Source organism: Drosophila subobscura, chromosome O (genome assembly GCF_008121235.1).
Source record: "Drosophila subobscura isolate 14011-0131.10 chromosome O, UCBerk_Dsub_1.0, whole genome shotgun sequence".
NCBI classification, from domain to species: Eukaryota; Metazoa; Arthropoda; class Insecta; order Diptera; family Drosophilidae; genus Drosophila; species Drosophila subobscura.
This window is the reverse complement of record NC_048533.1, coordinates 13,794,515-13,821,883: the sequence shown is the minus strand read 5'-3', so window position 1 is coordinate 13,821,883 and position 27,369 is coordinate 13,794,515. Positions and strand designations below refer to the sequence as shown.

The window sequence follows — 27,369 nt, the reverse complement described above, 5'->3', positions numbered from 1 at the left end:
AATGACCCCAACGTCCACACACGTCCCATCCCGACCACTTGGAAGCACAATTCAAATCGTTAGGTTCGGGGGCGAAAGTCTGGGTGGGGATTGTCGGGGAAGGGGCACCATTTTCCATTTAATTTTTTCAGCCAAACACACGGATCAATGGTTGGCTTTGATTTCCATTGAAAGAAGTAAGTAATTATTTTGGTGCCTTTTGGTAAGTTAATTCAATCGATTGCCGTTTGAGCGATTCAATTAGAGGACATGGCCATGGCTTTGAAAATGGTAATGGTAAATGCTAAGCGACTGAATGAAGACTCTCGTTCAGACCATAAAATACGCACGAATTAATTACAATTATTGTTGGTAATAAATAAATACCCAAAAATGTCTACAATGCTTTGTTTATTATTGGGCCTGGCACCCACTTAAATTGGAGTTACATTTCCCTCTCTAGTCCTCATCGACCACGGTCAGTAGTTCCTTGAAGCTGAAGGGCTGGAATGCATAGCCTGCGCCCGCATAGAACTTACTCATGAACTCCACCCAATGCAGGCGCAGAGTGTGCAGGAAGGCGGACAGACCCTCCATCATCACCATGATGGCAATGGTGAAGAACTCCCAGACGGCAAAGATGAAGAACAGCCCAATGGCGCCGGTATAGCCCTCCATTTGCAGGCCCATCGACAACACCATGGTCCACAGCACCTCAGAGAGCTCTGCAAGGAGAACAAATTGTAGAACTCGAACTGGGGATAGAGATTTGATGTGACTTACGAGCGTGGGCCAGGGACAACGCCCACAGACGCAGATAGGAGGCCGTGTGGGAGATGGTACTCAGAATGTACTCAATGGTGTGGATGGCCTGATGGATCCAGATCTCGCTCATGGGCTCGTCATCCTCCTCGCTATGGCCGCCTGACTCGTGCGCCTCGGCCACTTCCGTGATGATAACTTCCTTGCCGGTAACCTCGATCTTTTCCACGACTTCATCGACCTCCACCACGGGTTGAGCGGGCTGAAAAATGGCATTCAATGATATAAAACTCTTCTAGCAGAAGTGCACCCCGCTCACCATGTTCCTGCGATGCCACTTAATGTAGAGAGGCTTGCCGATGAGGATCCAAGGAATGCAGACAATGGCCACGGCGAAGAAAATCATTTCAATCTCCCGCTGAATGGGGAACATGTTGACTTCGCAGCCCGGTGAAGCGGTTTCGGTCTTGAACAGCACCATGTCGATGAACATGATCAGCACGGAGGGAGCACAGCCCGGAGAGTCGGCCAGGACGGTGGTGGTGGGGCTGTACTTGATCCACTTGTAGAACATCATGAAGCACATGTAGCCGAACATCAGCAGCAGGAAGAGCACCTGCGGCACGAACTGCAGGAAGATGTACGCATACTTCTTGAAGAACACAAAGTTCTCCACGGACATGCAGACGCCAAAGGTCATGTGCAGCACCCCGAAGATGATCGAGAGCTTCATCTTGTAGGTGTTGAGGAAGATGATCTTGTTCGAGGCCGACTGCCACACGGGATCGAGGCCCATGGGGTAGACGCCGCGCGTGGCCACCGAGGGGTTCAGCTGCAGCGTGGGATTGGTCAGCACGGTGGTCCGATTGTAGACGTTCACCCAGTGGGAGCCAAACACATTTATCGACTTCGAGAAGATGTCGTTGTAGTGGAAGCCCGTGTAGATGGCAAACAGTCCCATGAGGAGGATAATGTAGCGACCCGCGAAGAAGATGTTCCAGATCTCTCCGCCCCGCTTCTTGGTGAGGCGTCGCTCGTCCAGGACCATCCACAGGCCCAGCAGGAACAGGATGGTGCCGTGGCCCATGTCGCCGAACATCACCGCGAACAGAAAGGGGAACGTGATGCAGGTGTACAGGCCAGGGTTTACCTCCCGATAGCTGCTAATGCCGTAGGCGTCGATCAGGTTCTGGAAGCCGCGCGTGAACTTGTTGAGCCTGTAGTAGGTGGGCGGCTCCTTCTTGGTGTCCAGCACGTTGATAAACGAGGGGATGGTGCTGCCCACGGTGGCGGATCCCGCGGCGAGCGCCGTCTCTACCAGCTCCAGCTCCCGCTTGGGCACCCAGGCCTCGCCGATCAGGCACTTGCTGCCCAGATCCACATTGAACAGGTTCAGGGTGTGGTAGATGGCCTTCATTTTCTTCACCATTGCCGTCCACTTGGGCAGCTGCTTGCCCACCGCCTTGAGCACACAGTTGCGGTGGTCCTCCGTCTGGCCGATGATGGCTTTGAGGTCGTCGAGGCGCGTGCGCACGCTCTTCACCATGTCCATGCGCTCCGAGTGCGAGCTGGGGCAGGGATACATGTGGGCATGGAAGCCGGTGCACACCTTCCGAATGCGCGCCTGCAGCTGGTCGCCCTGGAAGAACACGACGAAGACGCTCTTGTGCAGGACACTGCCGGTGCGTGGGTCCGTCAGTGGCACATCCACTTCTGCGCGGCGTACGAAGACGTTGCCGCGAGAGATGCGCCAGAGCATGCGCTCGAAGGCGTACTCCCTCTCCCGATTGATGACGCCCGCGACGAAGCCCAAGTGTCCATTAGTCTGCTCTGGGTCCCGGTGGGTGCCGCGCTTGTTCAGATCAAAGTTGTGCGACTCCTGGTTCGAGAAGAACTGATCCGTGCGCTCCAGCACTTGGATCATCTCCGTGAGCTCCAGGTAGCTGGTGCCCAGGTTGATGTTGTTGGCCGCCAGCTCCATTATCTCCGTCTCCGTCTTCTCCAGGTGCGTCTCCAGCTCAATGATGTCGCGTGGCTTGGGCGCAGGCGGGAAGTCGTCCATCAGGTCGAGCACCTTGTGCCCGTCCTTTTCCAGTTCGGCGGTCACATAGCGAATCTTTCGCTCCAGCTCATCGCAGCGTCGCACCTCCCCGATGAATTTTCGCTGCTGTGCATTCACGCCTTTATTCATCTGCAGGAAAAAGGATCTTTAAGCACAAGGGACGCTAAAGCAGCTCTTTTATCCACAACTTACATCACGAAACTGGGCACATCCCACCTCGCCGAGCTCGGCAATCGTGTCGTAGGCTGCCTCCGGCTGCAGAAACATCTGCACCAAGGACATCACCTCGCTGCGGAAGATGCTGTCGGTCTCCTGCTTGGAGCCGAAACTCCACCACTTTGACATTTTCACTTATTTTTCTGTATCCTTTTTTTGGGGGAGCAAATTTCCGGTGTGGGCTCCGCACAGTTGCGGCGCAGCTGACGAACTGATCGCCCGGTCAAGTGACTGCGACGTGGAAGGTTCTTCCACAGCTTATCAGCAGTCGACAAGTCATCAAGTCGCCTGCCTTGCATAATTGTTGGTTAAATACCTGGGCACACGGTGCATAATTGAGCAATCCATCAAATTGTGTGGAACGTCCAGTCCCCTAATGACCTGCACCCCCGGCCACATACAACGAATCGCTGTCTTTCGCTTATCAGCTAATTGATTTTCTCACAATGACACAGAATATGTCTTCCGCACGCTCTATTTGATATCAAAATTCATTAAACAATATATAAATTTGTGGCAGTTTGCTAAATATTTCAACAGATTTTCTTTCAAATCATAACAGCCGCTAGACTATAGAGCTGCCACATCGATAAAAAATAATAATTATAAAAACGCGTTAGTGCCTTATGTTTTGCTCAAAGGCGCTCCTGGCGGTCGTTTGTCTAAGTTTTGTATCGCCGCCAGGTGTCTTTTTACATGTTTGAAAACACGTTACAAATGGAATTTAAAAGATGGATACCGTAAATTTAACCCAATTTCGTAGTTAAAATATCCTGAAAAGTATATAATATACTTTCGTGGCTGCTATGCCTTATGATGACACTTACTGCAAGAGATCGGCTAATCGGTGACTATCATAAATTTCTCGTGACGACCCCTTCTCCATTGCCTTGATTTTGGATCGTAGAGAACTTTGTGATATCCGCATACACACTACACTTCATATTTGAACAGATCTCAGTTTGTAGTCAATTTCAAAATTCCAACTTCCATTTGCAATGTGTATTTCATGTACTTCATGTAAGTGCTGTTCTGATAAAGACTGGACCACGTTTTTTGCAGTATGGAACATCTGCTGGGGGGTATTAATTCTTGCGGGGAATATAGACGGTCTTTTAGACAGTCCTGAAGGTACGTAATTATTTATATAGAGCAACTATATTTAACTGTTGACATTTCTTCAGAATGGAGATCAGGATTGAGCAAAGTGAGGAAGGTGGAATGGTCCGAAAATGCTGTCAAAATAGTTCGAACACTTTCTTACTTGTCCTGCGTGTTTGCGGGATCATATACGGTGTCTGGAATATTGATTCTGATTGGGGATGCGACTGTGAGTTATTTTTTGCTGTCAAATATAACAATTTCTACTTTCCAATAAATTTTACTCTGCAGAAAAGGAAATGGATATTCACTTTGGGAAAATACTTGAGCTATTTAATGCCGTGCTGGGGTTTCCTCAGCATATATTTACCAAGTTTGTATTGAATAGATCATTGGATATTGCTTCCTTGTGTCTGATGATTTTCATATTTCAGTTGTGCATTTCATTACCGTGTGCAAAGTGTGCAGATATTCCCGATCCCGCTGGCCATGATTGCCTCTCAATTGCCAGTTGCTCCACTTCAAACGAAATTAAATATTCTCTTTAATGAATTATGGGTTTTCGGCAAATGTATGCAGGGGGGCCATTTAAGGTACATTTGTAATATACTTCTCAGGATAAATTCATTTCTGGATTTTCAGGATACTTTGGATAAAATTATAGTTTTAGTGAGGAGACTCCTAACTAGCTAGTAATATCCAATAAACCATTAAAAGTATTAAAGATTTACGGTATATTTACAGTGTATTTTAAAAATTCAGGGGTATATTTCGGTATATTTCCGAGGATCTGTCGGTATGTTTGTTCGTTCAATCCACGGTCACACTGTCACCTAAAGAATAGCAAAAAAAAATACGCGGGAAGTGCAGATAAATTGGCATAATTTTAACGCGTCTGTATTAACAACAATAAACAGCGTAAGTAAATAAGCGGTGCAAAATCTGTGCGCTGGTAAACAAAGTGCGAGAAGAGCTGCAAATTTTTGCATAAATTTGTGAAATTTTGTATGCGTCGTCTGTGAGTGTGTGTGTGTGCGCGAATGCGAGTGTTGGACAGAGTGCAGCTGTATGTGTGTATTGGTGTTGAAAAAATCTATCTCTTCGCTACGCATTTCACCCCCCGTTTATTTGATCTTCTTCCTCTTCTCTTCTGTGTATCTGTGTGCGTGTGTTAATATTATTCCTTTTGTTTTTTAATTCTTTGTTTATATTTACTTGTAGTTTGTTTTGTTTGCTCCTCTTACTCTTGCTACTTCCCCTCTCCCCTCCGACCCGTTGTGATGCTGCGCAAACACCCGCGACATAATTTATAACCACATAAACATAAAACAAAACCCACAATCATTAATCAAATTGCCATCAAGTCTTCCATCTCCCACTCGCAGAAAGAGAGTTCTTACGCGCACTCTGCCCGGCATTTCCATTTTCCATCCATGCGTTGTTGCTGATTTCCATCCTCCCTGCTTTCTTTCGCTGTCTCTCTTTACCCCGCTCTCTCTCTCTCTCTCTCTCTGTGTGTGTGTATTGCACCTGTCTCGCTGGTGAATTTTGATTATTGCGTCCATCAAATAGAACCCCCTCCCCACACCTACCGCATGCAATTTGCCTCTCAATCTCCCCAACTTGCTCTCTCTCTCTGTATCTGAGAGATAAAATATTCTCTCCAAATAGTTTTCTTGGAGCCCCCGGTCCCGGTCGCTCAGTTGAATTTTGGCGCCCGCGTCTAACGGGACAAAGCTCGGGAAATCCAAAAGCATTCGTGTGGTGTCTGAGGGAAATGCTGCGTTGTGGAAACGCGTGGATTTATTTTTAGCCTTCGTGCCGATTTCAAAAGTGTATTAACGCTCCATATAAAACGCCAATCGGCAGCAAATAGATCGCAGATCGAGAAGAGCACTGCCAAATTAATTGCCAATGAGGGGAGCCTGCCAATAAACGTTCAGCCAGTCCATAAGATAAGATCGATGGCCCATCATCATTCAGTTCCCGAGATCTACATTATATAATCATGGAATTGGATTGACGAGAGATACAGAGAGAGAGAGAGAGAGAGAGACCGAAATTCGAATAAGAAAATCCGAAAACCGTACAGAAAATGCCCAGCAAATTTCAAAGAAGAAGCTCCCCACAAGCGCCAGGGGCTGGGGCATCGAGCGTCTCGTCAACGCCAAGCAATCAGCCCCGGAAGCGGGTGAAGCGCTGCTGCCGCAACTTCGTCACCTTCATGTGCACGCAGGTGGGCGTGGGCGCCCTGATCGTGTTCTACGCCATCTGCGGTGCGTTCGCCTTCATGAACATCGAGCGGGAGTACGTGGACAAGACGGCGGCCCATGTGCTGGAGCTGCGGCAGAACTGCTCGCAGCTGCTGTGGTACATCACCGAGGAGCACAATCTGATCGACAAGCGGGTCTGGGTGAACGAGACGAACGCTGTGCTGCGCGAGTACCAGGCCCAGATAGCGGGCATCATCAAGAACGGCTACGTGGGTCGCAGTCCCGAGCAGATCTGGAGCTTCCCGGCAGCGCTGATGTTCTGCTTGTCGGTGATCACAATGATTGGCTACGGGAATATGGTGCCGCGCACGCCCTGGGGGAAGGGCTTCACCGTCATCTACGCCACCTTCGGCATCCCCCTGTACATCCTGTACTTCCTCAACATGGGACGCGTGCTGGCGCGCTCCTTCAAGTTTCTGTACCGCTCCATGCACGACTGTACCCAGGAGCGAAACTTTGACTCGCGATTGGACGCACTGGAGAACGGCAGCCTGGGCACGCTGACGCTGCGCAAGAAGATCATTGTGCCCTCCACCGCCTGCCTGTGGGTGATCATTTTCTATGTGCTGACCGGCACCATTATGTTTGCCAACTGGGAGAAGTGGAGCTTCCTGAACAGCTTCTACTTCTGCATGACATCGCTGTGCAAAATTGGCTTTGGGGACTTTGTGCCCGGCGCATCGCTGACCACCGCCGCCGATGTGGACGCGGCCACGCAGAAGCTGCAGGAGGACATTGCCGCCGATCCCAACGAGCTGTCCCAGCTGCAGTCCATAGCCGATCAGCACTCGAAGCTGGCCATAAACTTTATTTACATGCTGCTGGGCATGGGCCTGGTGGCCATGTGCCGCAATCTGATGCGCGAGGAGGTGCACGTGAAGCTCAAGGAGATGAAGGAGGACACCAAGCTGTGTGTCGAGGATACGCGTTTGCGTTTCGTGGGCTGCTGTGGCGATCCGCGTGATAGCTACGAGAATGATTATTACTAGGAGGGCATGGCTGATGTGTGTTTGTGTGTTGTGCGTGTGTGTTTGAGTGTGTTGTTTGTGGTGCTGGCATCTCCCTTCAGTTTGTTCTCGGCTAATCCCCCGCATCATCCCGCAGCTCACCATTGATCAATTTCTGCAACTTCAAGAGCGGATACGTAACTTCGAGGGCATGCTTGGCGGCGGCAGCGGGGAGCGTTTATGCACGCCAAGCACTTCGGCCGGTCCGTTCCGCATCTTCTCCGTGGCCGGCTTCCAGAATCGCGCCAATGACATTGTCTACTGTCCGCCCATTGTGCGCCAGCAGTCGCAGCATGTCGAGGACTCCACGGCCATTGTGTACTTTGGCGGCGACGTGCAGGACTTTCCGGAGAGCATGGAAACGAATCGGGACAGTCGCGGCTACATGAAGTACAATCTCGAGAATTCGGCCATACTGTTGCGCGAGGCATTCCCGCGCTCTCACATTATTGTCATTCGGCCTGTTCGGTGAGTAGATCTCTGGCCATTCCCCTTTGCACCCGTTTCTAATGGAAGTTCCTTCATGCAGCATGGAATTCAAGACATTTAGCTGCTTTGACAACTTTGTGCGTGGCAACAATGCCGGAGTACCCGACCATACGCCCATGAACCATGCGCTGCAACACTTGGAAAAGTAAGTTTAGACTCCATTCCGTTTGCCTGACGATCACTGATCCTCTTTTATCACTCACAGACTGCTGCAGAATCTGTCGCAACGTCTGATCTCCATACCAGAGAATGAGATACTCGATCAGGCTGCCCAGGCGGCAGCCGCTGCTGCTGCTGTCCAGGCTGCAGCTGCAGCCGCTGCTCTGACACTGTCCAATGCCACCACAGTGCCCTCGGACAGCAGCTCGCCCTTGGCGGCGGTCAACGACAACAGCCAGGACATGGACATTGACATACTGCAGGTACAGGAAAATGTCACAGTGGATGCCGACGGGGAAGTCGTTTTCCCCATGCTGCCCGATGAGGCGGATGAGGCGGCGGACCCCGCCACAAACAATGGTGGAGGCAACAACGGCAGCATTGGCAGCAACGATGTTGCCCTGAACAACCATCAGGATTCGAACAGCCAGCAGCAGCAGCAGCAGGAGTCATCGCCCATCAAGATAGCGGCGCCAGTGGCTCTTCCAGCCGCCAACAACGTGGAGCACTACAACAATTTAAACAACAGCAACAGCAGCAGCAGCGAATGTGCCACGGGGCAGGGGCAGGCGAGGCAGACAGCGACGCTGACGAACGATGGCAATCCGTTGTGGTGGCGGGAGAACCTCAATCTGGACAAGTCCAAGCTGGTGCTCATTGGCTTCAGCAAGGGCTGCGTCGTGCTCAATCAAGTGAGTCGCGTTTGGTTCGTTAAGTCATTAACATACTTGGCACAAGTCGGCAACTCCTCGATCCTCACTGACCACCTTCGTGTTCTCTTCGCTGTTCGCTTTTATTTGCAGTTCATCTACGAGTTTCACTATCTGAAGACCCTCACACCCGATGACAGCAGCATGTGCCGACTGCTCTCACGCATTACGGACATGTACTGGCTGGACGGTGGCCATGGGGGACAGAAGAACACATGGATCACGTCACGCAGTCTCCTAGAGACACTCACACGGATGGGTAAGCGCTTTGGGTGTACCTTAAGGTTCATAATTAACCGATTTTTGTGCAGGCATGAACATACACGTTCACCTCACACCGTACCAGGTGCAGGATGACCGCAGACCATGGATACGCAAGGAGGAGAAACTCTTCACGGAGATGCTGCGACGCTTGAGTGCGCCGATAACGAGGCACTTGCACTACGACAACCAGCCGGCGAACCTAATGACCCACTTCGAGGTGCTTCAGGCCTTCTGCCAGCACGTACATGCCCTGAACCAGCAGCAACTGCAGCAGCAACAGCAACAACAGCAGCAGCAGCAGGGAGTCACCGATCAGTCTGCGGTGGCCGTGGCAGCGGCGGCGGCAGCAGCAGCCGCAGCAGCAGCTGCAGTGTCAACGGTGGCGACCAACAATGGCAGCAACAATATTCTGGATGCCAGCGAGGAGGCAAAGTGACAGCTTCAACTGCATCCACATCATCACAGGCGTCGCTTGCATGCAATGCGGAAGGGGACAGCCGCTCTGAAGCGCAGGCAGGTGCAGCAGCTGCGACGGCACCACCAGCAGCTGCTCGCTGCCGATCTCTCGCTGTCCTCCTCATCGTCTCGCTTGGCGGCGGCACTGATTTCATCAGCGGTGGCGCTCAGTAATGCCGCATCGACTTCGTCGTCGTCTACGTCCGCTTCTGCAGCAGCAGCGATCAATGTAAATAATCATCAACACAGCCACAGCCATATGCAACAACAGCTACTGCCGCCAGGACAACAAGAACAACTACAGCAGCAGCAACAGCAGACACACCCACACAGACATCACCATCATCATCATCACCATCATAGCCACAGCCACAATCATAACCATAACCATAACCATAACCATCATCAGTGTCGCTCGAAACGCAAACTACAAAAATTGTATTATACGCTTTGCCGTTAGATTCGTACATCCCCTACAACCCTACAACCCTTAACAATTAATTAATTAACTTTATATATATATATATATATATATAGTATATATGTATACATGTATGAGAGAATGTTTCTTAGAACAACCTAACCTTAAGTCGGTCAAATCACATCACAGCCCCACAAGCCACCACCCCACATCTCATTCAGCGCTCCCTCTACTTCTGCTACTTCTAGTACTCCTTTGCATCTCTACGTACATCATCTGTCTATATAAGTTCCAAAGTCATGTCGCGTATCTCTATGTTGTATATTTATTTATTTTACATTTATTTTTTTGTCATGTTTCTCACACCAAACCTCAAGCAAAACTGAAGCGAAAATCTCATCAGTGCAATACTATACATGCCCCAAATCTTATATATATGTATGTCTATATATATGTATTGAATTTTTTTATCACTTTATGTATACAAACACTCCAAGCTATTTATTGATAATTGAGAAAGATTTGTGATTTGCGCACATTAATTAACTTCATTCAGCTTAAATCATAAGTGTAGCAATTTCAAGCAATCTTCGTTTTAAGTGACCCCGGCCCCAGCCCCAACCCAGCCCCAGCCCCAGCCCCAGCCCCTACAAAAAGGAATTTATGTACTCCCCACTACACACCCAAAAAACAACAAGCAAAACCATCTGATTAAGTATTACTTAGCGTTTAGTAAACATAAAACTTAAGTTGCAACCAAGATAAAGGATCGAAGAAGTACTTTATAAATTGGTAGAACGAACCTCTCAGTATGTAGTTTGAAAGAACAATTGTGCGCGCGGCTAGCCCCAGATTTGGAGCAATATAAAATGATCAAAATTCATATGATTAGAAAGAGCAAGCAATCACATATATTGATATTTCTAAATGTAGTGTATATTTTTGGTTGTGCTGCTCCAATGCGAATAAAAATGAAAACTTTTGTCAAGCCATTGCCCAAGCCTAAACCACATGCAAATGTGCATAAATTGTATTGCCAGAGACAAGAGCTGACCCAATAAGCTTGTGGCTCACAGGCTCACAAATTATATAGAGTGCATAGAGAGACACTTTCCCCCCTCAGAACAACATACACAACACATAATTTCGTACCTTGGTAGAATTTGCAGTTCAAAATTGCTTTAGAGTTTGTCAGTGTAAATTGTACGGCTTGAAACTCAGACACACAACACACACAATTTAGGCAAGAATAAACACACATAAATACATATACAAGAGTACAGTTGCAGTTGCGTTATCTGTGTGTGAGTGTGTAGCACTTAACTATTAATGAACATTATAAATGGAAAAAGCTGCGCATAAATCGCGCTAAAACTGTGCTAAAAGTAAACGTTTACTTCTTAAACGATTAAATAGAGTGTTCCACACGCCCCACGACATGTAAATTCTACGAGGAGAGTCTGGTAAAATAAATGAAATAAGCATAAACGAATACAAATACGAATACAGAGTAGACGGAGACACACACTGACTGTTGTTGCTCTTCAATTTTGTTTCTTTTATTCAAACTACTTACTTTTAAAATAAATTACAATTCTATTGTACTTGTAAAAAAATATCGCTTGTGTTGCGCCCACAGACTGCTACTGCTTCATCCTTGAGATTTATGTATATGTCCTTGGCGGAGGTGGCGGCGGAGGTGTCCAGGCTGTCTGCTATGCAGCGCTCCCTGGGCACTACGCACAGTCGTTGCGGCACTTGACGTGTGTCGTCCACTCGTCGCTGCCGTCACAGCAATCGCATACGTGATCGTTCACCCGACTGCTGGCCACATACTTGTCCCGGCCGCGGCCCGTTATGTGGCGCTTCTGGTAGCGGCAGTAGAAGCGCCCGTTGGTGCAGGCATTCGTGCTGGGCTCGTCGCTGCCGTCAGCCTCGCAGTCGCAGTAGTTGTCGTTCAAGTGGTCGAACGCTATCTCCTTGCTGCCATCCAGGCACTTGAACTTGCCCTCAAAGTTTGGTTTGTACGCGTCATAGTCGAAGAGGCGCGTACCGCTGTGCGGGCGGATGAGGAAATAATCAAAAATTGGCCGAGCAACAGGTCACTGTCTGGGTGGGGGACTTACCGTATAATTTTGATGGGCTCCACATCGGGAGCGGAAGATGTGTCCGGGCCAGCCGTGGCCGCTACTCTCGCCTCCGTTGCCCCGCCGCCATCGAAGGGGTCCACGTCGCGCTGTTTGCTGCCCAGGGACAGGGACTGCATCATTTCCTTGTGCTTGCGGCGCAGCTGCTGCAGGTTCCAGGGCGAGTGCACCGTGGGCAACTGGTTCAGCGAGAAGGCCTATTATTCGTTTATTATATTATACAAGTATTGTACACATTTAGGCTGGCCAGAATGCCGAAAATGGTTTGGAATGGGTTGTATCTGTACCTGATAGGCGATGAACGATATTCCCACCAGGAAGATGAGAAGCAGGAACATTTTGGATTTCTGCCGATAGAATGGCTTGTAGTAGATATTCTCCCGCTTCACCCATGTCTTCCGCATTGTGTTTTTTTATTGGGTAAAATTCTATTCTGTTTTGTTTATAGAAGCATTTTATTGTTGTTGTCGCAGACACAGTGTGACCGTGGATTTATCGATGAAAAATACTACACGATCCTCAAAAATAGACCAAAATCTACTTCTCATTTTGGATTGGAGATGGGAGCGTGACTCACGATTGTCCATTTGCAAACCATATAGATAATTCAGATTTCCATATATTTTCAATATATACATATGTACATATGTTGTAATATTTGTAATATACATAGTACAAAGGACTTTATTTCGCTTTAACCGGTTTTCATTGTCTATTTCCTATTTTCTATGGAGATGGGAGGGAATGCAATAAACATTTGAGAGCTGCTGACCCAAGCTATAAGATTGGGTGGATAGTGGGATGGTGTTTGATGATTTGTGACCAAATAATAAATAAATTCATATGGGAATGCCAATTACAGCAGAGTTAGTGTCCTGCCTACAGTCCGAGATTATGCCGCCTTGAGGAGAGCTTCGTTCTTGTACACTTCAATGACATTCTCGATGATCTCCCACTGCTGCTCCCTGGTGAAGTCCTTCACGAGCGGCTTGTACCACATGGAACCCTCCTCCGCCTCGTCGGTGAGCGGCACCTGTATGCCGTATGTCTGCATGGCCAGCGACAGGCAGCCAATGGCAACGTGTGTGGGCTTGTACTTAAGTATGTTGGGGCTGTGGTGAAAGTCTTGTAGGTACGAGGCAGCCGCCTTGGCTATCGGCACCGAGTTCCACACCTCGGCACCCACCCAGTCTTGGAGGGTTTTCATATAGTAGAGAAGGTACTAGGGGGAGAAGAGAACGAGTCAAATTGGAGCAAAAGGATCCTCGCAATTGAAGGTTTACCTTGTGCGCCAGATCTATGTTCAAGTCAAACCCGAGTGTGCGTGTTATGAGCAGCTCTGCTTGGACAATGGCGTCGCGCATGGACCAGTATTCATCGTTCAGATCCAACGGAGCACTGTCACGATTCAGTGTGCAGTATGCCACGTTGATGACGTCGCGTATTTTCACACAATCGTCATCCTTGATTTTGCCAGCCAGGTACAACGAAGATGCGGCAATTAGCTGGCAGAAAAGTTAGCTATTAGACAGATCTATTTACTAGCAGTCCCATTTATTCACTCACGAACTCATCGTAGTCAGTGGGCTTGACCTCCTTGAAGAAGCGATGGTAGACAATGGCGGCACATGCGGCAGTCAGCGGCTTCATCTTGAGCTTGGTGGCGCACTCGAATATGTAGAGTGGCACAATGCCTGGCATGTTCAACTTGCTGCAAGCAGTAGGGGGAGTTGCAGTTTATAATGGACTGTTTGGACATTCAGCTTTGGACTCACCGATAGTCAATGGGTTTGAGGGCTTGGGCCTGGGCTTTGCTGGACTCCACGTGCTGCTGCAGCGACATGACATCTAAAACGTTTTTCATCTTTATAGCAGTGCAAATAGAGGAATGGGCACGTAAACGTTGCCGAAAATTTTTGGCGAGTTCGTTGGCACCGACAGAGATCCAATAATAAATCAGCTGGCTGTGCAACCAAAATGCATGTGGGGCAAAACACACACCGAAAATTCGAGACAGACGCGACAGCGGAAAACCGGTTTAATGATATGGCTTTGCGCAATGTTGCTCTGCTCGCAGACGGCCAAAGAAAGCTAACGGAGTTTTTACAGCTGTTGCGTTGTGTCAAGGTGGTGGAGGTATTTGTTTTGTCTGAAAACCTATTGAGATCCGTAAATATGTTATTTAAATATTTAAAGCACACAGCCAGCTGTTTTAGACGTTTGACCAGTGTGACTGCGGATTTATAAATAAAATATACCGTGAGGGCCTCGAAAATATAACGAAATATACTTTTTCATTTTCAAAATATACCGTAAAATATCCCGTGAATCTAAAATCATTTTCCTCGATTTTGATGTTCAGTTTAATATTACCAGCTAGTTAGGACTATTAGAACTCAAACTATAATTTCATTCGATTTAGCAATCAAGACTCCGTAAGATAGGCATGCTTTAATGACTTCTTGCTATTGGATTGTTTACAAAGTAATGTTCAAACTAAAAAGCTAAAAACAAAAGAAATTGGCATATATATTTAGGTACCCATCGGTTCTTAATGGGTTAATAAATAAATCCTCTTGCAATACTGGTTTCGTGCCGTCTCAAAAAGCACGGTAACGGAGGAACACACACACACTTACAACCCTCCAGCTGTTTCGTTATCATTGCAAAAATTAAGTGAAACAAATTCCGCACTAAACAAATCCGACACGGACACGGCACGGCCACATGAAGATGGATCAATAACGCTGCAGAAGCTAAAACTAAACCAAAACTACTAATTGGATTGTGTGACAGCAGACAGTGACAGGCAGCGCTCAGCTTGCGGGAGGCAGGAAAAATATTTGGTAGATACACAAAACAAATACACGGGTGCACCCACAATTGCGCGCCCGCCCCCACCCCGCACAAAATGAAAGCAACAGCAACAAAGGCACGCGCGGCCCGACTTACGAGTCTCACCGAAGACCTGGCCAACATACCCGAGGATGCCCCCTTCCGAGTTCGCCTCCATTATTTGTTCTCGCAAATTGAAAAGGAATTCGAGCAGCTCTACCTGGAGAATCAGAATTGTGAGTACATTTGTCATTGGATATCCGTACCCAAGGGAACTCAACTCAACTCATTCTTTGTTTGCAGTGCAAGAGAAACTTGAGAATGCCACCAGCAACAGGGAATCGCTGACCTCGCACGAGCCACGCGAACGTGAACGCTATGGAGCGGGCGCAGTCATGCCCGCCCTGGCAACTGGTGGCTCTTCCCTCACCGCTGCCACACCCTCGACGAGCACACAGGCGGATGAGGTGGGTGCCAGCTTCCTGGCGGCCGCCTCCAGCACACACAAGAGCCTCAAGGCGAAGCTCAGCAGTGCCACGGGCGGCAGCAAGGTGAAGGCAAGCAACAAAATCAAGGCCCAGACCAGTCGCATTGTGTCCAGCTTCAAAGCGCAGACGGTGGTCGCGTCGGTGGTGCGCGAATTTGGTGGCCACAAGGATGGCATCTGGCAGGTGGCTGCCAAGACGGGTCAACCCATCATTGGCACAGCCTCCGCAGATCACACAGCTTGTATTTGGGGCATAGAGAGCGCACGCTGCCTGTTGCAGTACCAGGGGCATGCTGGGTCCGTGAACTCCATCAAATTCCATCAGAATCGCGATCTCGTGCTGACTGGCAGTGGCGATGGAACGGCACACATTTGGCAGGCGGCCGTCAACTGGGAGGTGACCAAGTAAGCGAGCGACAAATGAGGCATCTCAGCATTCTCTCATCCTCTTGTTTGTTCCACAGAAAGGGCCACTCCTCGGAGGAGGAACTCGATGATAGCGATGAGCAGGTGGAGGACCGAGATCGCGTCGACACATTGCGCACGCCACTCTGTGAGTTTGCTGGCCCGGGTGGCCACCTGTCCGTGGTGGTGGCTGCCGACTGGCTGTCCAGCATGGATCAGATCATCACCGGCAGCTGGGACCGCACCGCCATATTGTGGGACGTGGAGACGGGTCAGCCGCTGCAGCCGTTGACGGGACACGATCACGAGCTGACACACGTTTCGGCGCATCCCACGCAACGTCTGGTGGTGACTGCCTCGCGGGATACAACATTTCGTTTGTGGGATTTCCGGGATCCCATTCCAGCAGTCTCCGTCTTCCAGGGACACACAGAGACCGTCACGTCCAGCGTGTTTGCTCGGGACGATAAGGTGGTCTCCGGCTCCGACGATCGCACCATCAAGGTGTGGGAGCTGCGCAACATGCGCTCAGCGCTGGCCACCATACGCACCGATTCGTCCGTCAATCGTTTGGCAGTGTCCACCGGAGGAATCATTGCCATACCACACGACAATCGTCAGATTCGATTGTTTGATTTGAATGGGCAGCGGGTGGCCCGCTTGCCGCGCACCAGCCGCCAAGGGCATCGCCGCATGGTCTCGTCGGTGGCCTGGGCCGAGGAGCCGCTGCTGAATTGTGACTTGTTCTCGTGCGGCTTCGATCGACGCGTCTTCGGCTGGTCCATTGTGCTGCCGAAGGATAACTGAAAGTGACTCAAAAACTGAGCCGCAGTCAAACGGCCCAAAGCAGAACAAACTAAGAGCTACACTAAACCGCTTTAAGCACACCCGGAATAATCCTCGAACAAATCTAGATCTAGGATGGGAATGGACCCATACCCGTACTTATGTGTAATCATATCGATCAAGTATTATTATCACCCGCTCTGAGTGCAACTAAATGTTTGCTTTTATGCCAAATAGTCGTGGTTATTATACATACTCGAAGAATCATTGTTCCTGCGTAAGTGACGGATTTAGAACGGAGATTGGGGAGCGAGACTGGAGCGTAGAACTTCCAACTATAAATATTATACGTGTCTGTGTTTATTTATCAATAATACATACAAAATGTAACTTACTGCACTAATATGTCTAAGGCATGGGCTTAACGTTGATGTGTGTTACAGGTAGAACAATTCAAATAAAACGTAATTAAATGCCCCTCCACCTATCGTTGGGTAACTCAATCATTTTACTTTGGAATACACTTCAGAGGTGCGCGAACTTGAGCACCAGCAGGCCAATGAGTATGCCCAACTCCAGTAGGATTATGCACACCAGTATTATCTTGTTGTAGAGCACCTCGCGGCCGAGTTTGCGTATGATGACGCGAGACTTGGACAGATCCTGGTCGGCATCTTCCAGGCGGCGTGTGGTGCGCAGCAATGACTCGCGTTGCTCTCCCAGCTCACCCAGCACCTGCAGGAATACAAGTTAACATTTTTCCAATTAATTGTCTTTGTTTTTACACTAACCTCCGCCCCCATGTTCTCTGTTTCGATGGCAATCTGATTGGAGCGCTGAATGCTGTCGCCCGTGCGCTGCAGGACATCGTAGGTGCTGGCTGCCAGCTGCTGCTGGCGCTGTTCGTGGTCACTGCCGCTGGGCAGCTGGCTGTAGCCGGCGTAGGACATTGTTTTCTTTTGCAAAATTAAGTGCAGTAAAAATCAAAACAAAGAGCGAGTAGGACCGTTTGTGGGTGTGCTAGGAAACGCACATTAGCGCGTTTCAGAAATGCACTAACGCGTTTCGACCGTTTGTTGTGTGTGTGTTGTTGCCAAGGCCCGTATCAGGGGGGCGATTTATAATGCTGACAAAACCAAAACAAAGAACTATCAATATCAAAGGTTCTTATCTAGACACGGGAATTAGTTCTTGAAGCGTTATTAATTTAAATTGATAGTGTCTACTATGCGGACATACATTTACGTACATATGTAGCCCCTCGAGCATTTTGACTTTTGTATTCCGATTTCTGATAACAGACAACGCTGATCATACATAGTGAGCGAAAGAGAGAGGAGAGCCAGCTACTAGACAAACAGAGAGTGCGAGCGCTATATCCGATGCGGCGGCAGAGTCGGGTCGCTTTACTTGCTTCTCCGAATGCCAAATTTAAAAGCAAGAAAACGCTGGCACTGACCAGACGTGGATCGGGATTTCGTGATCGGCAACCTACACAGGCGCAACGGGCAAAAACAAGTTCTAAATTTATCTCACATACTCTGGGGACTCTCGACTCTGGTGTCTTTGGCATTAAAATCATTTTCGGAGCTGTGAAGGTAAGCGAATCAAAAACCAGAAAGCACAAAAACACAATTCGAACAACAATATAGTCGCAGACAGGCCAATATTATTTTGCGATTATCGAGTTCAAGGTGATCTTGACTTGGAAAGAAAGTGTCACTGCAGCAGGGACAGTGTTTCCGTGAGTGTGTGTGTGCGTTTCGTTGTGGGTACAAAGGAAGAAAAGAGCCCAGGGCCCAGGCACAAGCACGTGGCTGCAGATCATGGAAATTGCCTGCATTTTCCCTATTGCAAGGCAACAGCACGTGATTTGCTAGTAGCTGCTGCTACTGAGCTGCTTGTGGGCGCCTGTCATGGGACTCATTGTGTAAACGCTGCGCCGCTCCCACCTGCCCAGAGCTAGAGATACCTGCTACCGTAGCTTTGTCTCTGTGTCTGGGCGCGAGTATCTCTCCGTTACGCACAGACGTCAGGGGCCCCACCACGAGTGTGAGTGTGAGTGTTGCTTAGTGACTGTGTGCGTGTGTGTATGTGTGGGTCGTGCTCACCTCTCCAGGGGCGTTACGGAGAGTCGAGTTTTGAGTTTTTATGCAATCGCGTATCATGTGATCTGCTGTCGTTCTGCAGTGATCCGTGGAAAATATCTTGAATAGAATGGAAAACTTCCTTGAACTTAAACAGCACTCAAGTAGTACTCAAAACTCAATAATTCCGATCAATAAACTTCATTTAATTATGATTTATGATCTCGTTTCCACAAGCACTTCGATCAATCAATCAAAGTGGCTGATTAGCCCTCGTCCGTTCCATGCAGCTGTTTATGAATGGGAAAATCGGAATTGTTCGAGAAATCTAGAAAGCTTCGATTTTCAAGCATTTAATATACGGCGGCGTCTGGGGAATTATGCCACTCGAGTCGCAGATCTCCAATAATTGCGTAACTTCAGCGTGCTTATCAGCAAAAAGCAACTGGGCGGAGCACTGCACTCGGGAAAAATTATTGAATGGGGTCTCCCAAAGCCTTTGCCAATTCACCCTTTGCTTATCATTTGGCCCAGGCCCGTCGTCACTGGTCAGAGGGCTCTGGAGCTGCAGGCACTTTGAAAAAAAATTCAATTGCTGTATCGACAATTGTCGTTCATAAACGTTGAGATGAGTGTGTGCCCAGGCCTGGTCTGGCTGTCTGCCTTGAGCCGTACGATCGCCTCCATACATGTGTATGTATTGTTAATTGCCCACAACACCCCGTGAATGACAAAGCGTAGTGGAAAATGGAAAAAAATTTGTCATAAAATCGGGCACAGCAATATTGTTCAATAAAAGTTGAAGTAATTCGAATTAACAACAAATAGAACGTAGCGCAAAGAGAGCTGCGATAGAAACCCACAGAGAGAGAGGCCGAGAGAGAGAGAAAAACAAACAAAACAGAATACAAAACTTGACGAAACTTTAGTGGTAGCGATATTAACGGTGCTAGCACAGCCATGGGCGTGCACTGTGACGGGGGTTGACGTTCGTCAGCGCTGCCTTGCGCCCGCCAAAGTGTGATTAAGGCTCTGCCCTCCCCACCCATCTTGCGTGTGTATGCAGGACCAACAACAAAATAGGGAAAAGCACTCGAACACCTACACATTTATACCAGCCCACACCCACACACAGACAAACGCAAACATCACGAAAATGACCAGCGAAAAGCTAACGGCAAAAGCAACGTCGCATTCGGTTGCTGTTTTGAAGTTGAACTGGTTTACAGTTACTCGTAGTGCTCTGGGCCTGCTGCCGCCTTGGTCCGTGCTGTGCTGTGCTGTGTTGTGCGTGTGTTCGGCAATTGGAAATTATTTGTATTATTAACGAGACTGCGCGCTCATCAAATTTATTCAACCACGTTTGCGAGGCGAGTTACAATTGAAAGCAAATGCCACTTCATTAATTGGTTTTGAAAAGGAAAATTAAACATCAGGGGTATACACATAATTTCATTATACATCAGACAGTAAAAATATATAAATTAATGTATGCTATGGCTTAGGAATTTGTAGCACTTGTAGCATGATATCATTATCGCTGATTTAATAACAATTGCTGCTACTGTATGGGTTCGTGTCCGTGCTAAGGGAGTGTCACGCGAATCATCGTTCAAGCAAAAACGATCTGCTCCTAACATTTCTAGAAATTCTGTGTAATCTTTATACTTCCTGCACAAACAAAACACAAATATTCCATTCAGCTGGCTCAAACTTTTTCAAGTCAACATTCTAGTTTTCACTTTTCGTTCCATTAAATTTATGAACGTTATAAATTGCTCCAAATTCCTTGGGGGAATACTTTTGGTGCTTTTAAACTGCTCTTGGAGCATTGTAAATTTAACTGGTATCCGCGGCATATTGGCACCTGTGCGGCTTTCCCACCGTTTCTGGTGCGGGCGGGCACACGCCAATCGGTCATTAATAATGCCATAAATAGTTCACTGTTCGTAGCCCATCAATAGTAGCTGCCCACATTCTTCGTATGTGCATTGTTAATAATTAGCTAGAGCGGTAGGAAATGGGAATTTCATATCATTGCTATTTTTAGCAAGTGGGCGACAATGAATTGCGCCTTGGACAGTACGAAAAGTTGCAAAAAAAGTAGAACCTATCAAACAGGCAATTATCATTGGTCGACCGGTACAGAGTGTCAAGTGTTTGAGCTGATAAACGTGCCAAAACTGAGCCATGGAATTGCTTGGACTGTTCTCAAGATATGTACGAGTACGCCGGCATGGGAATGACCAAAAAACAGCAATCATCAGCAAGCAACAGGCGGCGGCGAGCAAGTGAATTGGCTCCAATTCCCAGCACTTGATATCCACAGCTCTTGCGGGAATATGAACCGGCTACTGTCGCGACTGCCCCAGAAGTCTGCCACGTGATTGATCGATGGAAACCACCGAGTTCTGCTGCTGGTTTTGGCTGGTTTTTGGTGCGGACTGTCTGCCTCTGGCTAGTGGCCAAGGAACCAACACACATTGTGGTTCGTTCCATGCTGCTGCCATTATGTCCAAGGCAAATTTACAAATGTTTCGAGCACCGTTTCTCTATACCATAGAGGATAACATGTGTACATCGTACCGCAAAAAGCAAAAGCTAATTCTCTCCTGTCTGTGTGCGGGTGCCCATTAATGTTCGATAATGTGCTGCGGCGTCAGCGTCACTGTCTGACGTCTCCGTGTCGTTGACTGCTTGGCACCCACGATGATGTCACAGCCAAACCAAATGTCTGTGTGTACAGCAGGACCCCTGCCCGTCCCCTGCTGCTCTCGAGCTAATCAAATCAAAAACATTAATTACTTGCATTTTTCGAGTTCCAGCCATTTTCGGAGTAGTATTTACATATGGCCTGGCAGCCCTTGATTAAGCGACAATTATAATTATCGCTCATTTTGGGTTAATCATTGGGCTAAACATTCACAACTCTCCCGCATATTTCGGTTGGGGGGTTTTACGTGCCGCAGCTGTCTGGGCAGTGGGTGTGGGGAATGCATTTAGAGCCGACAAAGCGATAAGAATTGTTTTTCTTGGGCAGTAAACAATATTGCATCGGGGCTCTTCAAATAAACTGAAGCAGCAGATTGCCACAAAATATACGATGCCAAAATGTACAACAAGTATACAATGCCGAGTACTTTAGCCTTGTAGAGCTGCATGAACACAAGCAAAAGTACATAAATACATACATACAATATGTACCATGTGCATTTATACATACAGAAATTACATTTTAGGGTCAGGGCTTTCGTGGTAGATACTAATTACTGGCCTCTGGGATTCACAAGATTTTACTATTTAATCTGGCAAATATTGTAATGGCAGAAATAAACATGGGCAGAATTTATGTGCATTCTTTGGGCTTCCCAGAACTGAATCATCTCCCTACTGCTTCAGAAGTTGATAGAAATTTAGTTCTGCTGCCCATACATATTTATGTACATAGATCCAATAAGTTACAGCCACAAATGTACATACAAATGTGTCGTGGTCGGCGAGGCAAGACAATAAAGTAAGAATTTTAGAAGTCAGCTTCATAATCTAAATGATTGCTCATAAATCGGTGAATTCTAAGAACTGAAACGCTTATACATATGTACATATGTGTGTACATAAGTGTAATATATTTGGAAGCAAAAATAAATGCCATGCCATGCTTATCCACATGAACTTACTTGGACTTACAGCATTTTTGTTTCTAATCTAAATTGTTCCCTTAAAAGTTGCTCTTGCTCAGTTCCGGGAAAGAAACTGGGGTACATATTGATAGTCATCCATAGTTCCCACAGCTGGCAAGGGAAAAAATCCAACTCTGGGCGGTATTTAAAGAAAATCAACACAAAGTTTTGGGCTGTGTAGCTGTCCCTGAAATTACGCGCAAGTCCCAAACTCGAGTGTATTTTCGTACTGCCTTTTGGTTCAACGAAGTTACGTGCTTTTTGGGCTATAATTGATTTAGAACGTGACTCGATGTCGCAATTTTTGACTAAGATTCCATTAGAGCTGAAGGAAAACAGATTTTAAAATGAATTTATTCGATTGTAGTCAGACGAAGCTGAAAATAGAGTAATTTGCCTTTGCGTTAAACAAAGAAATGGAAAGGCAAACAAATAAAATCTTTCAGCGCCGCAAGTCAACAAAAAATGTGTTCATTAATGCTGATCTGCCAGTTGGCTTATTACGTATCTCGAGGTGGAAGACGTCTTCGATGCTTTTATTATTTGTCTGCCTAATTTTAATTGCATGTCTGCGGAATGTTTGACTAATCCTCCGCTCTCCTCTGTTTTGCAGGGAACGTAAGCAGTCGCCAAGATGGGGGACATGTTCCGTAGTGAGGAAATGGCACTATGCCAAATGTTTATACAACCAGAGGCCGCATACACCTCCGTCTCTGAGCTGGGAGAAACTGGCTGTGTGCAGTTCCGCGATGTAAGTACAGAGAGTCAGACCTAAATGAGCCTTTTATTAATTGAGAATCTTCTCTGGCTGCTCCACAGTTGAACATCAATGTGAACGCCTTTCAGCGCAAGTTCGTGACGGAGGTGAGACGCTGCGATGAGCTGGAGCGCAAGATCCGCTACATCGAGACGGAGATCAAGAAGGACGGCATCGTGCTGCCCGACATCCAGGACGACATTCCGCGTGCGCCCAATCCACGCGAGATCATCGACCTGGAGGCGCATCTGGAGAAGACCGAGTCCGAGATGATTGAACTCGCCCAGAACGAGGTGAACATGAAGTCCAACTACCTGGAGCTGACCGAACTCCGCAAGGTACTCGAGAACACGCAGGGCTTCTTCTCCGACCAGGAGGTGCTCAATCTGGACTCGAGCAATCGCGGTGCCGGCGGCGCTGACGAGCCCACGGCCCAGCATCGTGGACGGCTGGGATTTGTGGCCGGTGTCATCAATCGGGAGCGTGTGTTCGCCTTCGAGCGCATGCTGTGGCGCATCTCGCGCGGCAACGTGTTCCTGAAGCGCTCCGATCTGGATGAGCCGCTGAACGACCCGGCCACGGGTCATCCCATCTACAAGACGGTCTTTGTGGCCTTCTTCCAGGGCGAGCAGCTGAAGAACCGCATCAAGAAGGTGTGCACGGGCTTCCACGCCTCGCTGTACCCCTGCCCGAGCTCCCACAACGAGCGCGAGGAGATGGTGAAGAATGTGCGCACGCGCCTCGAGGATCTGAAGCTGGTGCTGAGCCAGACCGAGGATCATCGCAGCCGAGTGCTGGCCACAGTGTCCAAGAATCTGCCCTCGTGGTCGATCATGGTCAAGAAGATGAAGGCCATCTACCACACGCTGAACCTCTTCAACATGGATGTGACCAAGAAGTGCCTCATCGGCGAGTGCTGGGTGCCCACCAAGGATCTGCCCGTGGTGCAGAAGGCCCTCTCCGATGGCTCTGCGGCCGTGGGCAGCACCATACCCTCGTTCCTCAACGTGATCGACACCAACGAGCAGCCGCCGACATTCAATCGCACCAACAAGTTCACGCGCGGCTTCCAGAACCTCATCGATTCCTACGGCGTGGCCTCGTATCGCGAGTGCAACCCGGCGCTGTACACGTGCATTACATTCCCCTTCCTGTTCGCCGTGATGTTCGGCGATCTGGGCCACGGCCTGATCCTCGTGCTCTTCGGCGCCTGGATGGTGCTGTGCGAGCGCAAGTTGGCTCGCATCCGCAACGGCGGCGAGATCTGGAACATCTTCTTTGGCGGTCGCTACATCATTCTGCTCATGGGTCTGTTTGCCGTCTACACGGGCATGGTGTACAACGATGTGTTCTCCAAGTCCATGAATATCTTTGGCTCCCGCTGGGTCAACCACTACAACACGTCGACGGTGCTGACCAATCCGAGCCTGCAGCTGCCGCCCAATACCTCTGCGGTGGGCGTGTATCCGTTTGGCCTGGATCCCGTTTGGCAGCTGGCCGACAACAAGATCATCTTCCTCAACAGCTTCAAGATGAAGCTGTCGATCATCTTCGGTGTGCTGCACATGGTCTTTGGCGTCTGCATGTCCGTGGTGAACTTCACGCACTTCAAGCGCTACGCCTCCATCTTCCTGGAGTTTGTGCCACAGATACTCTTCCTGCTGCTGCTCTTCGGCTACATGGTGTTCATGATGTGAGTATAGAATGAGCTGCGAGCTAAAGCACACATTAACAATGTTATTTTGGCCCTTGACAGGTTCTTCAAGTGGGTCACGTACAACGCACAGACAAACTTCCAGCCACATACGCCCGGCTGTGCACCCTCAGTGCTGATTATGTTCATCAACATGATGCTGTTCAAGAACACACCGCCCTCGAAGGGCTGCAAGGAGTTCATGTTCGAGTCACAGTCCGATCTGCAGAAGACCTTTGTCATCATTGGCCTCGTTTGCATCCCATGGATGCTGCTCGGCAAGCCGCTCTACATCAAATTCACGCGCAAGAACAATGCTCACGTGAGTGCCGAGTGCACATCTCCTCGGGGAATGCATTTGATTGACTTTCTTCTTTGCTTTCGTTTAGTCCAAACAGAATGGCCAGCTGACTGGCAACATGGAGCTGGCCGATGGCGAGACACCTCTGCCCACCGGCTTCTCTGGCGGCGAGGAGAGCGGCGGCGGCGGCCACAGCCACGAGGATGAGCCCATGAGCGAGATTTACATTCATCAGGCCATTCACACCATCGAATATGTGCTCAGCACCATCTCGCACACGGCCTCCTATCTGCGTCTGTGGGCTCTGTCCCTGGCTCATGCTCGTGAGTTAACAGCAACTTTAGCCATGTGAAAAGTTAATCGAATCTAATGACAATCCTTTCTTGCAGAGCTCTCTGAGGTGCTGTGGAACATGGTGTTGTCGCTGGGCCTGAAGATGTCCGGCGTTGGCGGCGCCATTGGCTTGTTCCTCATCTTCGGCGCCTGGTGCCTGTTCACCCTCGCAATTCTCGTGCTGATGGAGGGCCTGTCCGCCTTCCTGCACACGCTGCGTCTGCACTGGGTGGAGTTCATGAGCAAGTTCTATGAGGGCCTGGGCTATGCCTTCCAGCCATTCAGCTTCAAGGCCATACTCGATGGCGAGGAGGAGGAATAAACTGAATCGACAGCCGCCTGCCCCTGCCCCACTCTGGCATGAGCTTTGTTTTTTCCAACTTATTTAATTTGTTTTGTTGAATTGTTTTTGTGTTTTGTTTATTTTTTTTCGGACATTGTCAGTATTGTGGTGCTCTTCCCACAACCCCTCCCCACACCACTTCCCTTACAATTTTCCGCTTTGATTTTCCCTCCGGGGTCCGCAAAGTATTCCCACCCACGTTGTGCCTAGTATTCTCAAAAGGAACGGTTTCAAAAGCAATAATTTGATATTCATTGTTATAAAATAATAATAATTGTAATAAATATACAGCAACGAAGAGAATGGAAATGTTTTTAATTATTCTTCAGTTGATTTTGGAGCAGTAAGTATTATTTAGAAGTATAAGAAGTATAGATATTATTTGGGGGTTCTTGGGTATCAAAAGTCTCGAGCTATAAGCTCACATTTTGATGTATTTCTTTATCGATTGAACTGATTGATTGTGAGGTTTTTGCATTTATCTGTGCCAATTAATCAATGGCATGGATTTTTTATCAATGCCTATAAACGCGTCATAAGTGTATGAGTCATCAACGAAACGTTTACAAACGCTTACAAATGATTACATTTATGTAATGTAAATAAATGTAAATACATATTTGCACTGCTCTGATTAGCAGTCGCTGAAGTTATTTGATTGATTAAATATGTAATCTAACTCTTATTTTATCTGAATCGTTTGCAATTTGAGCTATAATATTAATTAAGATAATTGCCTAGGCAAACTGGTGGAGACTGCAGCAAACTAATCTCCATTGTCGGATCATTACATATAAAACATTAGCTGCCATAAATCCAAGCAGAGCAAGCCTGAAAGTTTGGACTTTTTAGAGTTCTTGGGGGGAGATAGATTATGTTTTAAATATAACCTCGTCATAGTTGATAAATATGGCTTTTAATTAATTGCTGCTCAGAGCTTAAATACTTGATTTGGGTATGCTTTTTCACACCTATAAAATAATGCATTTTCCTATCATCTGGCTGTCCCACAGAATCCCCAGAAAGATGAACTCTCCTGAGCAGGCCGAATAAATACCAAAATCATAAATGTTATGTTCATTCTTCTTGATCTGAATATGAATACTTTTGATGGGTATGCCTATGCCTATGCTACGAGTGTCCCAAAACGTACATCACTATGCCCACCATCAGCTGATGATAATGGTGAACCAACTCCAAACATTTTTTCCAATAAATATTCGACTTCTTCCTTGAACAGTTTCTGCAATGTAGTTATCTTGTCGAAGCTTTCAAACATCGACTGACAGCAGGAGGCGAGATGGAAATTGATTGGATCGTCAACGCATTGTTTATTGATGCTCCTTTCTCTAAACAACTGCAGTCCTGACACCTCTGTACGGCTTCTGCTCGGTGTTTAATGTCAATATTCATTGCATGTTCGCTTTTATAGCTCACTAAGCTACACAAATTTCGATACCCATGTCGGACTATCAGAACGAGTGGAATGCTATTTCCTCTCCTCTCCGCTTTGCATTAGAGATGCCTCCGGATAAGATTCATGTAAAAAACTTGATTTTTTGTATTTTGTATTTTGTTAATCCCACGGTGCGTCCATCATTTTTAATCTACCCGAT

The 27,369-nt window shown here is 47.9% G+C and overlaps 9 protein-coding genes across 13 annotated transcripts in view; 5 read left to right on the top strand and 4 right to left on the bottom strand.

The window, feature by feature from the left end:
• Positions 1 to 373: 373 nt before the first annotated feature.
• Positions 374 to 3,235, bottom strand: LOC117897050 (V-type proton ATPase 116 kDa subunit a). Its single transcript, XM_034805638.1, has 4 exons — positions 2,996 to 3,235; positions 1,061 to 2,932; positions 763 to 1,003; positions 374 to 704 (listed from the first exon to the last, which is right to left on the bottom strand). Exons 1-4 carry the CDS (start codon positions 3,146 to 3,148, stop codon positions 439 to 441), a joined length of 2,532 nt encoding a protein of 843 aa, XP_034661529.1. The 5' UTR covers positions 3,149 to 3,235; the 3' UTR covers positions 374 to 438.
• A 1,060-nt stretch (positions 3,236 to 4,295) lies between these two features.
• LOC117897056 (retinol dehydrogenase 14) overlaps positions 4,296 to 27,369 on the top strand; it is a 32,235-nt gene continuing 9,161 nt past the window's right edge. The window contains exon 1 of the mRNA XM_034805649.1: positions 4,296 to 4,347. The gene's annotated coding sequence lies outside the window, so the exon portion shown is untranslated. The remainder of the gene's footprint in view (positions 4,348 to 27,369) is intronic.
• Positions 4,911 to 11,110, top strand: LOC117897052 (UPF0565 protein C2orf69 homolog). 2 transcript variants are annotated; one of them, XM_034805644.1, is made up of 7 exons: positions 4,911 to 5,038; positions 7,498 to 7,868; positions 7,930 to 8,034; positions 8,095 to 8,740; positions 8,852 to 9,017; positions 9,070 to 9,449; positions 9,513 to 11,110. In XM_034805644.1, exons 2-7 carry the CDS (start codon positions 7,552 to 7,554, stop codon positions 9,936 to 9,938), a joined length of 2,040 nt encoding a protein of 679 aa, XP_034661535.1. In that variant the 5' UTR covers positions 4,911 to 5,038; positions 7,498 to 7,551; the 3' UTR covers positions 9,939 to 11,110. The 2 variants fall into 2 exon arrangements, with proteins under 2 accessions (XP_034661535.1, XP_034661534.1); XM_034805643.1 differs by having other exon boundaries at positions 9,070 to 9,586.
• On the top strand, positions 5,752 to 7,490 carry LOC117897055 (TWiK family of potassium channels protein 18). Its single transcript, XM_034805647.1, has one exon. It carries the CDS (start codon positions 6,216 to 6,218, stop codon positions 7,380 to 7,382), a length of 1,167 nt encoding a protein of 388 aa, XP_034661538.1. The 5' UTR covers positions 5,752 to 6,215; the 3' UTR covers positions 7,383 to 7,490.
• On the bottom strand, positions 6,451 to 17,575 carry LOC117897060 (vesicle transport through interaction with t-SNAREs homolog 1B). Of its 2 annotated transcripts, XM_034805657.1 has the most exons (3): positions 17,351 to 17,575; positions 17,084 to 17,294; positions 6,451 to 6,461 (listed from the first exon to the last, which is right to left on the bottom strand). In XM_034805657.1, exons 1-2 carry the CDS (start codon positions 17,507 to 17,509, stop codon positions 17,085 to 17,087), a joined length of 369 nt encoding a protein of 122 aa, XP_034661548.1. In that variant the 5' UTR covers positions 17,510 to 17,575; the 3' UTR covers positions 6,451 to 6,461; position 17,084. The 2 variants fall into 2 exon arrangements, with proteins under 2 accessions (XP_034661548.1, XP_034661547.1); XM_034805656.1 differs by lacking the exon at positions 6,451 to 6,461 and having other exon boundaries at positions 16,902 to 17,294.
• LOC117897058 (glucosidase 2 subunit beta) lies at positions 11,571 to 12,512 on the bottom strand. 2 transcript variants are annotated; one of them, XM_034805654.1, is made up of 3 exons: positions 12,334 to 12,512; positions 12,026 to 12,225; positions 11,571 to 11,954 (listed from the first exon to the last, which is right to left on the bottom strand). In XM_034805654.1, the coding sequence occupies exons 1-3, from the start codon at positions 12,448 to 12,450 to the stop codon at positions 11,636 to 11,638; spliced, it is 636 nt and encodes a 211-aa protein (XP_034661545.1). In that variant the 5' UTR covers positions 12,451 to 12,512; the 3' UTR covers positions 11,571 to 11,635. The 2 variants fall into 2 exon arrangements, with proteins under 2 accessions (XP_034661545.1, XP_034661544.1); XM_034805653.1 differs by having other exon boundaries at positions 12,026 to 12,243; positions 12,334 to 12,510.
• LOC117897057 (cyclin-Q) lies at positions 12,734 to 14,261 on the bottom strand. The gene is made up of 4 exons (XM_034805652.1): positions 13,822 to 14,261; positions 13,613 to 13,757; positions 13,330 to 13,551; positions 12,734 to 13,268 (listed from the first exon to the last, which is right to left on the bottom strand). Exons 1-4 carry the CDS (start codon positions 13,908 to 13,910, stop codon positions 12,939 to 12,941), a joined length of 786 nt encoding a protein of 261 aa, XP_034661543.1. The 5' UTR covers positions 13,911 to 14,261; the 3' UTR covers positions 12,734 to 12,938.
• Positions 14,674 to 16,620, top strand: LOC117897053 (WD repeat-containing protein 37). The gene is made up of 3 exons (XM_034805645.1): positions 14,674 to 15,117; positions 15,185 to 15,773; positions 15,833 to 16,620. The coding sequence occupies exons 1-3, from the start codon at positions 14,958 to 14,960 to the stop codon at positions 16,578 to 16,580; spliced, it is 1,497 nt and encodes a 498-aa protein (XP_034661536.1). The 5' UTR covers positions 14,674 to 14,957; the 3' UTR covers positions 16,581 to 16,620.
• On the top strand, positions 17,970 to 26,056 carry LOC117897051 (V-type proton ATPase 116 kDa subunit a). 2 transcript variants are annotated; one of them, XM_034805641.1, is made up of 6 exons: positions 17,970 to 18,157; positions 22,940 to 23,077; positions 23,146 to 24,776; positions 24,840 to 25,098; positions 25,166 to 25,400; positions 25,467 to 26,056. In XM_034805641.1, the coding sequence occupies exons 2-6, from the start codon at positions 22,961 to 22,963 to the stop codon at positions 25,730 to 25,732; spliced, it is 2,508 nt and encodes an 835-aa protein (XP_034661532.1). In that variant the 5' UTR covers positions 17,970 to 18,157; positions 22,940 to 22,960; the 3' UTR covers positions 25,733 to 26,056. The 2 variants fall into 2 exon arrangements, with proteins under 2 accessions (XP_034661532.1, XP_034661533.1); XM_034805642.1 differs by lacking the exon at positions 17,970 to 18,157 and adding an exon at positions 19,918 to 20,016.

Coding starts and splice junctions, on each gene's coding strand:
- LOC117897050 (XM_034805638.1), bottom strand. CDS start 3,148: ATGTCAAAGTGGTGGAGTTTCGGCTCCAAGCAGGAGACCGACAGCATC. Junction 2,933..2,995: donor GATGTGCCCAGTTTCGTGAT/GTAAGTTGTGGA, acceptor TTTTTCCTGCAG/ATGAATAAAGGCGTGAATGC. Junction 1,004..1,060: donor AGTGGCATCGCAGGAACATG/GTGAGCGGGGTG, acceptor GCCATTTTTCAG/CCCGCTCAACCCGTGGTGGA.
- LOC117897055 (XM_034805647.1), top strand. CDS start 6,216: ATGCCCAGCAAATTTCAAAGAAGAAGCTCCCCACAAGCGCCAGGGGCT.
- LOC117897052 (XM_034805644.1), top strand. CDS start 7,552: ATGCTTGGCGGCGGCAGCGGGGAGCGTTTATGCACGCCAAGCACTTCG. Junction 7,869..7,929: donor ATTGTCATTCGGCCTGTTCG/GTGAGTAGATCT, acceptor TCCTTCATGCAG/CATGGAATTCAAGACATTTA. Junction 8,741..8,851: donor GCTGCGTCGTGCTCAATCAA/GTGAGTCGCGTT, acceptor TTTTATTTGCAG/TTCATCTACGAGTTTCACTA.
- LOC117897058 (XM_034805653.1), bottom strand. CDS start 12,450: ATGCGGAAGACATGGGTGAAGCGGGAGAATATCTACTACAAGCCATTC. Junction 12,244..12,333: donor TATCGTTCATCGCCTATCAG/GTACAGATACAA, acceptor AACGAATAATAG/GCCTTCTCGCTGAACCAGTT. Junction 11,955..12,025: donor GAGCCCATCAAAATTATACG/GTAAGTCCCCCA, acceptor CCGCCCGCACAG/CGGTACGCGCCTCTTCGACT.
- LOC117897057 (XM_034805652.1), bottom strand. CDS start 13,910: ATGAAAAACGTTTTAGATGTCATGTCGCTGCAGCAGCACGTGGAGTCC. Junction 13,758..13,821: donor CTCAAACCCATTGACTATCG/GTGAGTCCAAAG, acceptor TACTGCTTGCAG/CAAGTTGAACATGCCAGGCA. Junction 13,269..13,329: donor ACATAGATCTGGCGCACAAG/GTAAACCTTCAA, acceptor TTCTCCCCCTAG/TACCTTCTCTACTATATGAA.
- LOC117897053 (XM_034805645.1), top strand. CDS start 14,958: ATGAAAGCAACAGCAACAAAGGCACGCGCGGCCCGACTTACGAGTCTC. Junction 15,118..15,184: donor CTACCTGGAGAATCAGAATT/GTGAGTACATTT, acceptor CTTTGTTTGCAG/TGCAAGAGAAACTTGAGAAT. Junction 15,774..15,832: donor GTCAACTGGGAGGTGACCAA/GTAAGCGAGCGA, acceptor TTTGTTCCACAG/AAAGGGCCACTCCTCGGAGG.
- LOC117897060 (XM_034805657.1), bottom strand. CDS start 17,509: ATGTCCTACGCCGGCTACAGCCAGCTGCCCAGCGGCAGTGACCACGAA. Junction 17,295..17,350: donor CAGAGAACATGGGGGCGGAG/GTTAGTGTAAAA, acceptor GTATTCCTGCAG/GTGCTGGGTGAGCTGGGAGA.
- LOC117897051 (XM_034805641.1), top strand. CDS start 22,961: ATGGGGGACATGTTCCGTAGTGAGGAAATGGCACTATGCCAAATGTTT. Junction 23,078..23,145: donor GCTGTGTGCAGTTCCGCGAT/GTAAGTACAGAG, acceptor GCTGCTCCACAG/TTGAACATCAATGTGAACGC. Junction 24,777..24,839: donor GGCTACATGGTGTTCATGAT/GTGAGTATAGAA, acceptor GGCCCTTGACAG/GTTCTTCAAGTGGGTCACGT.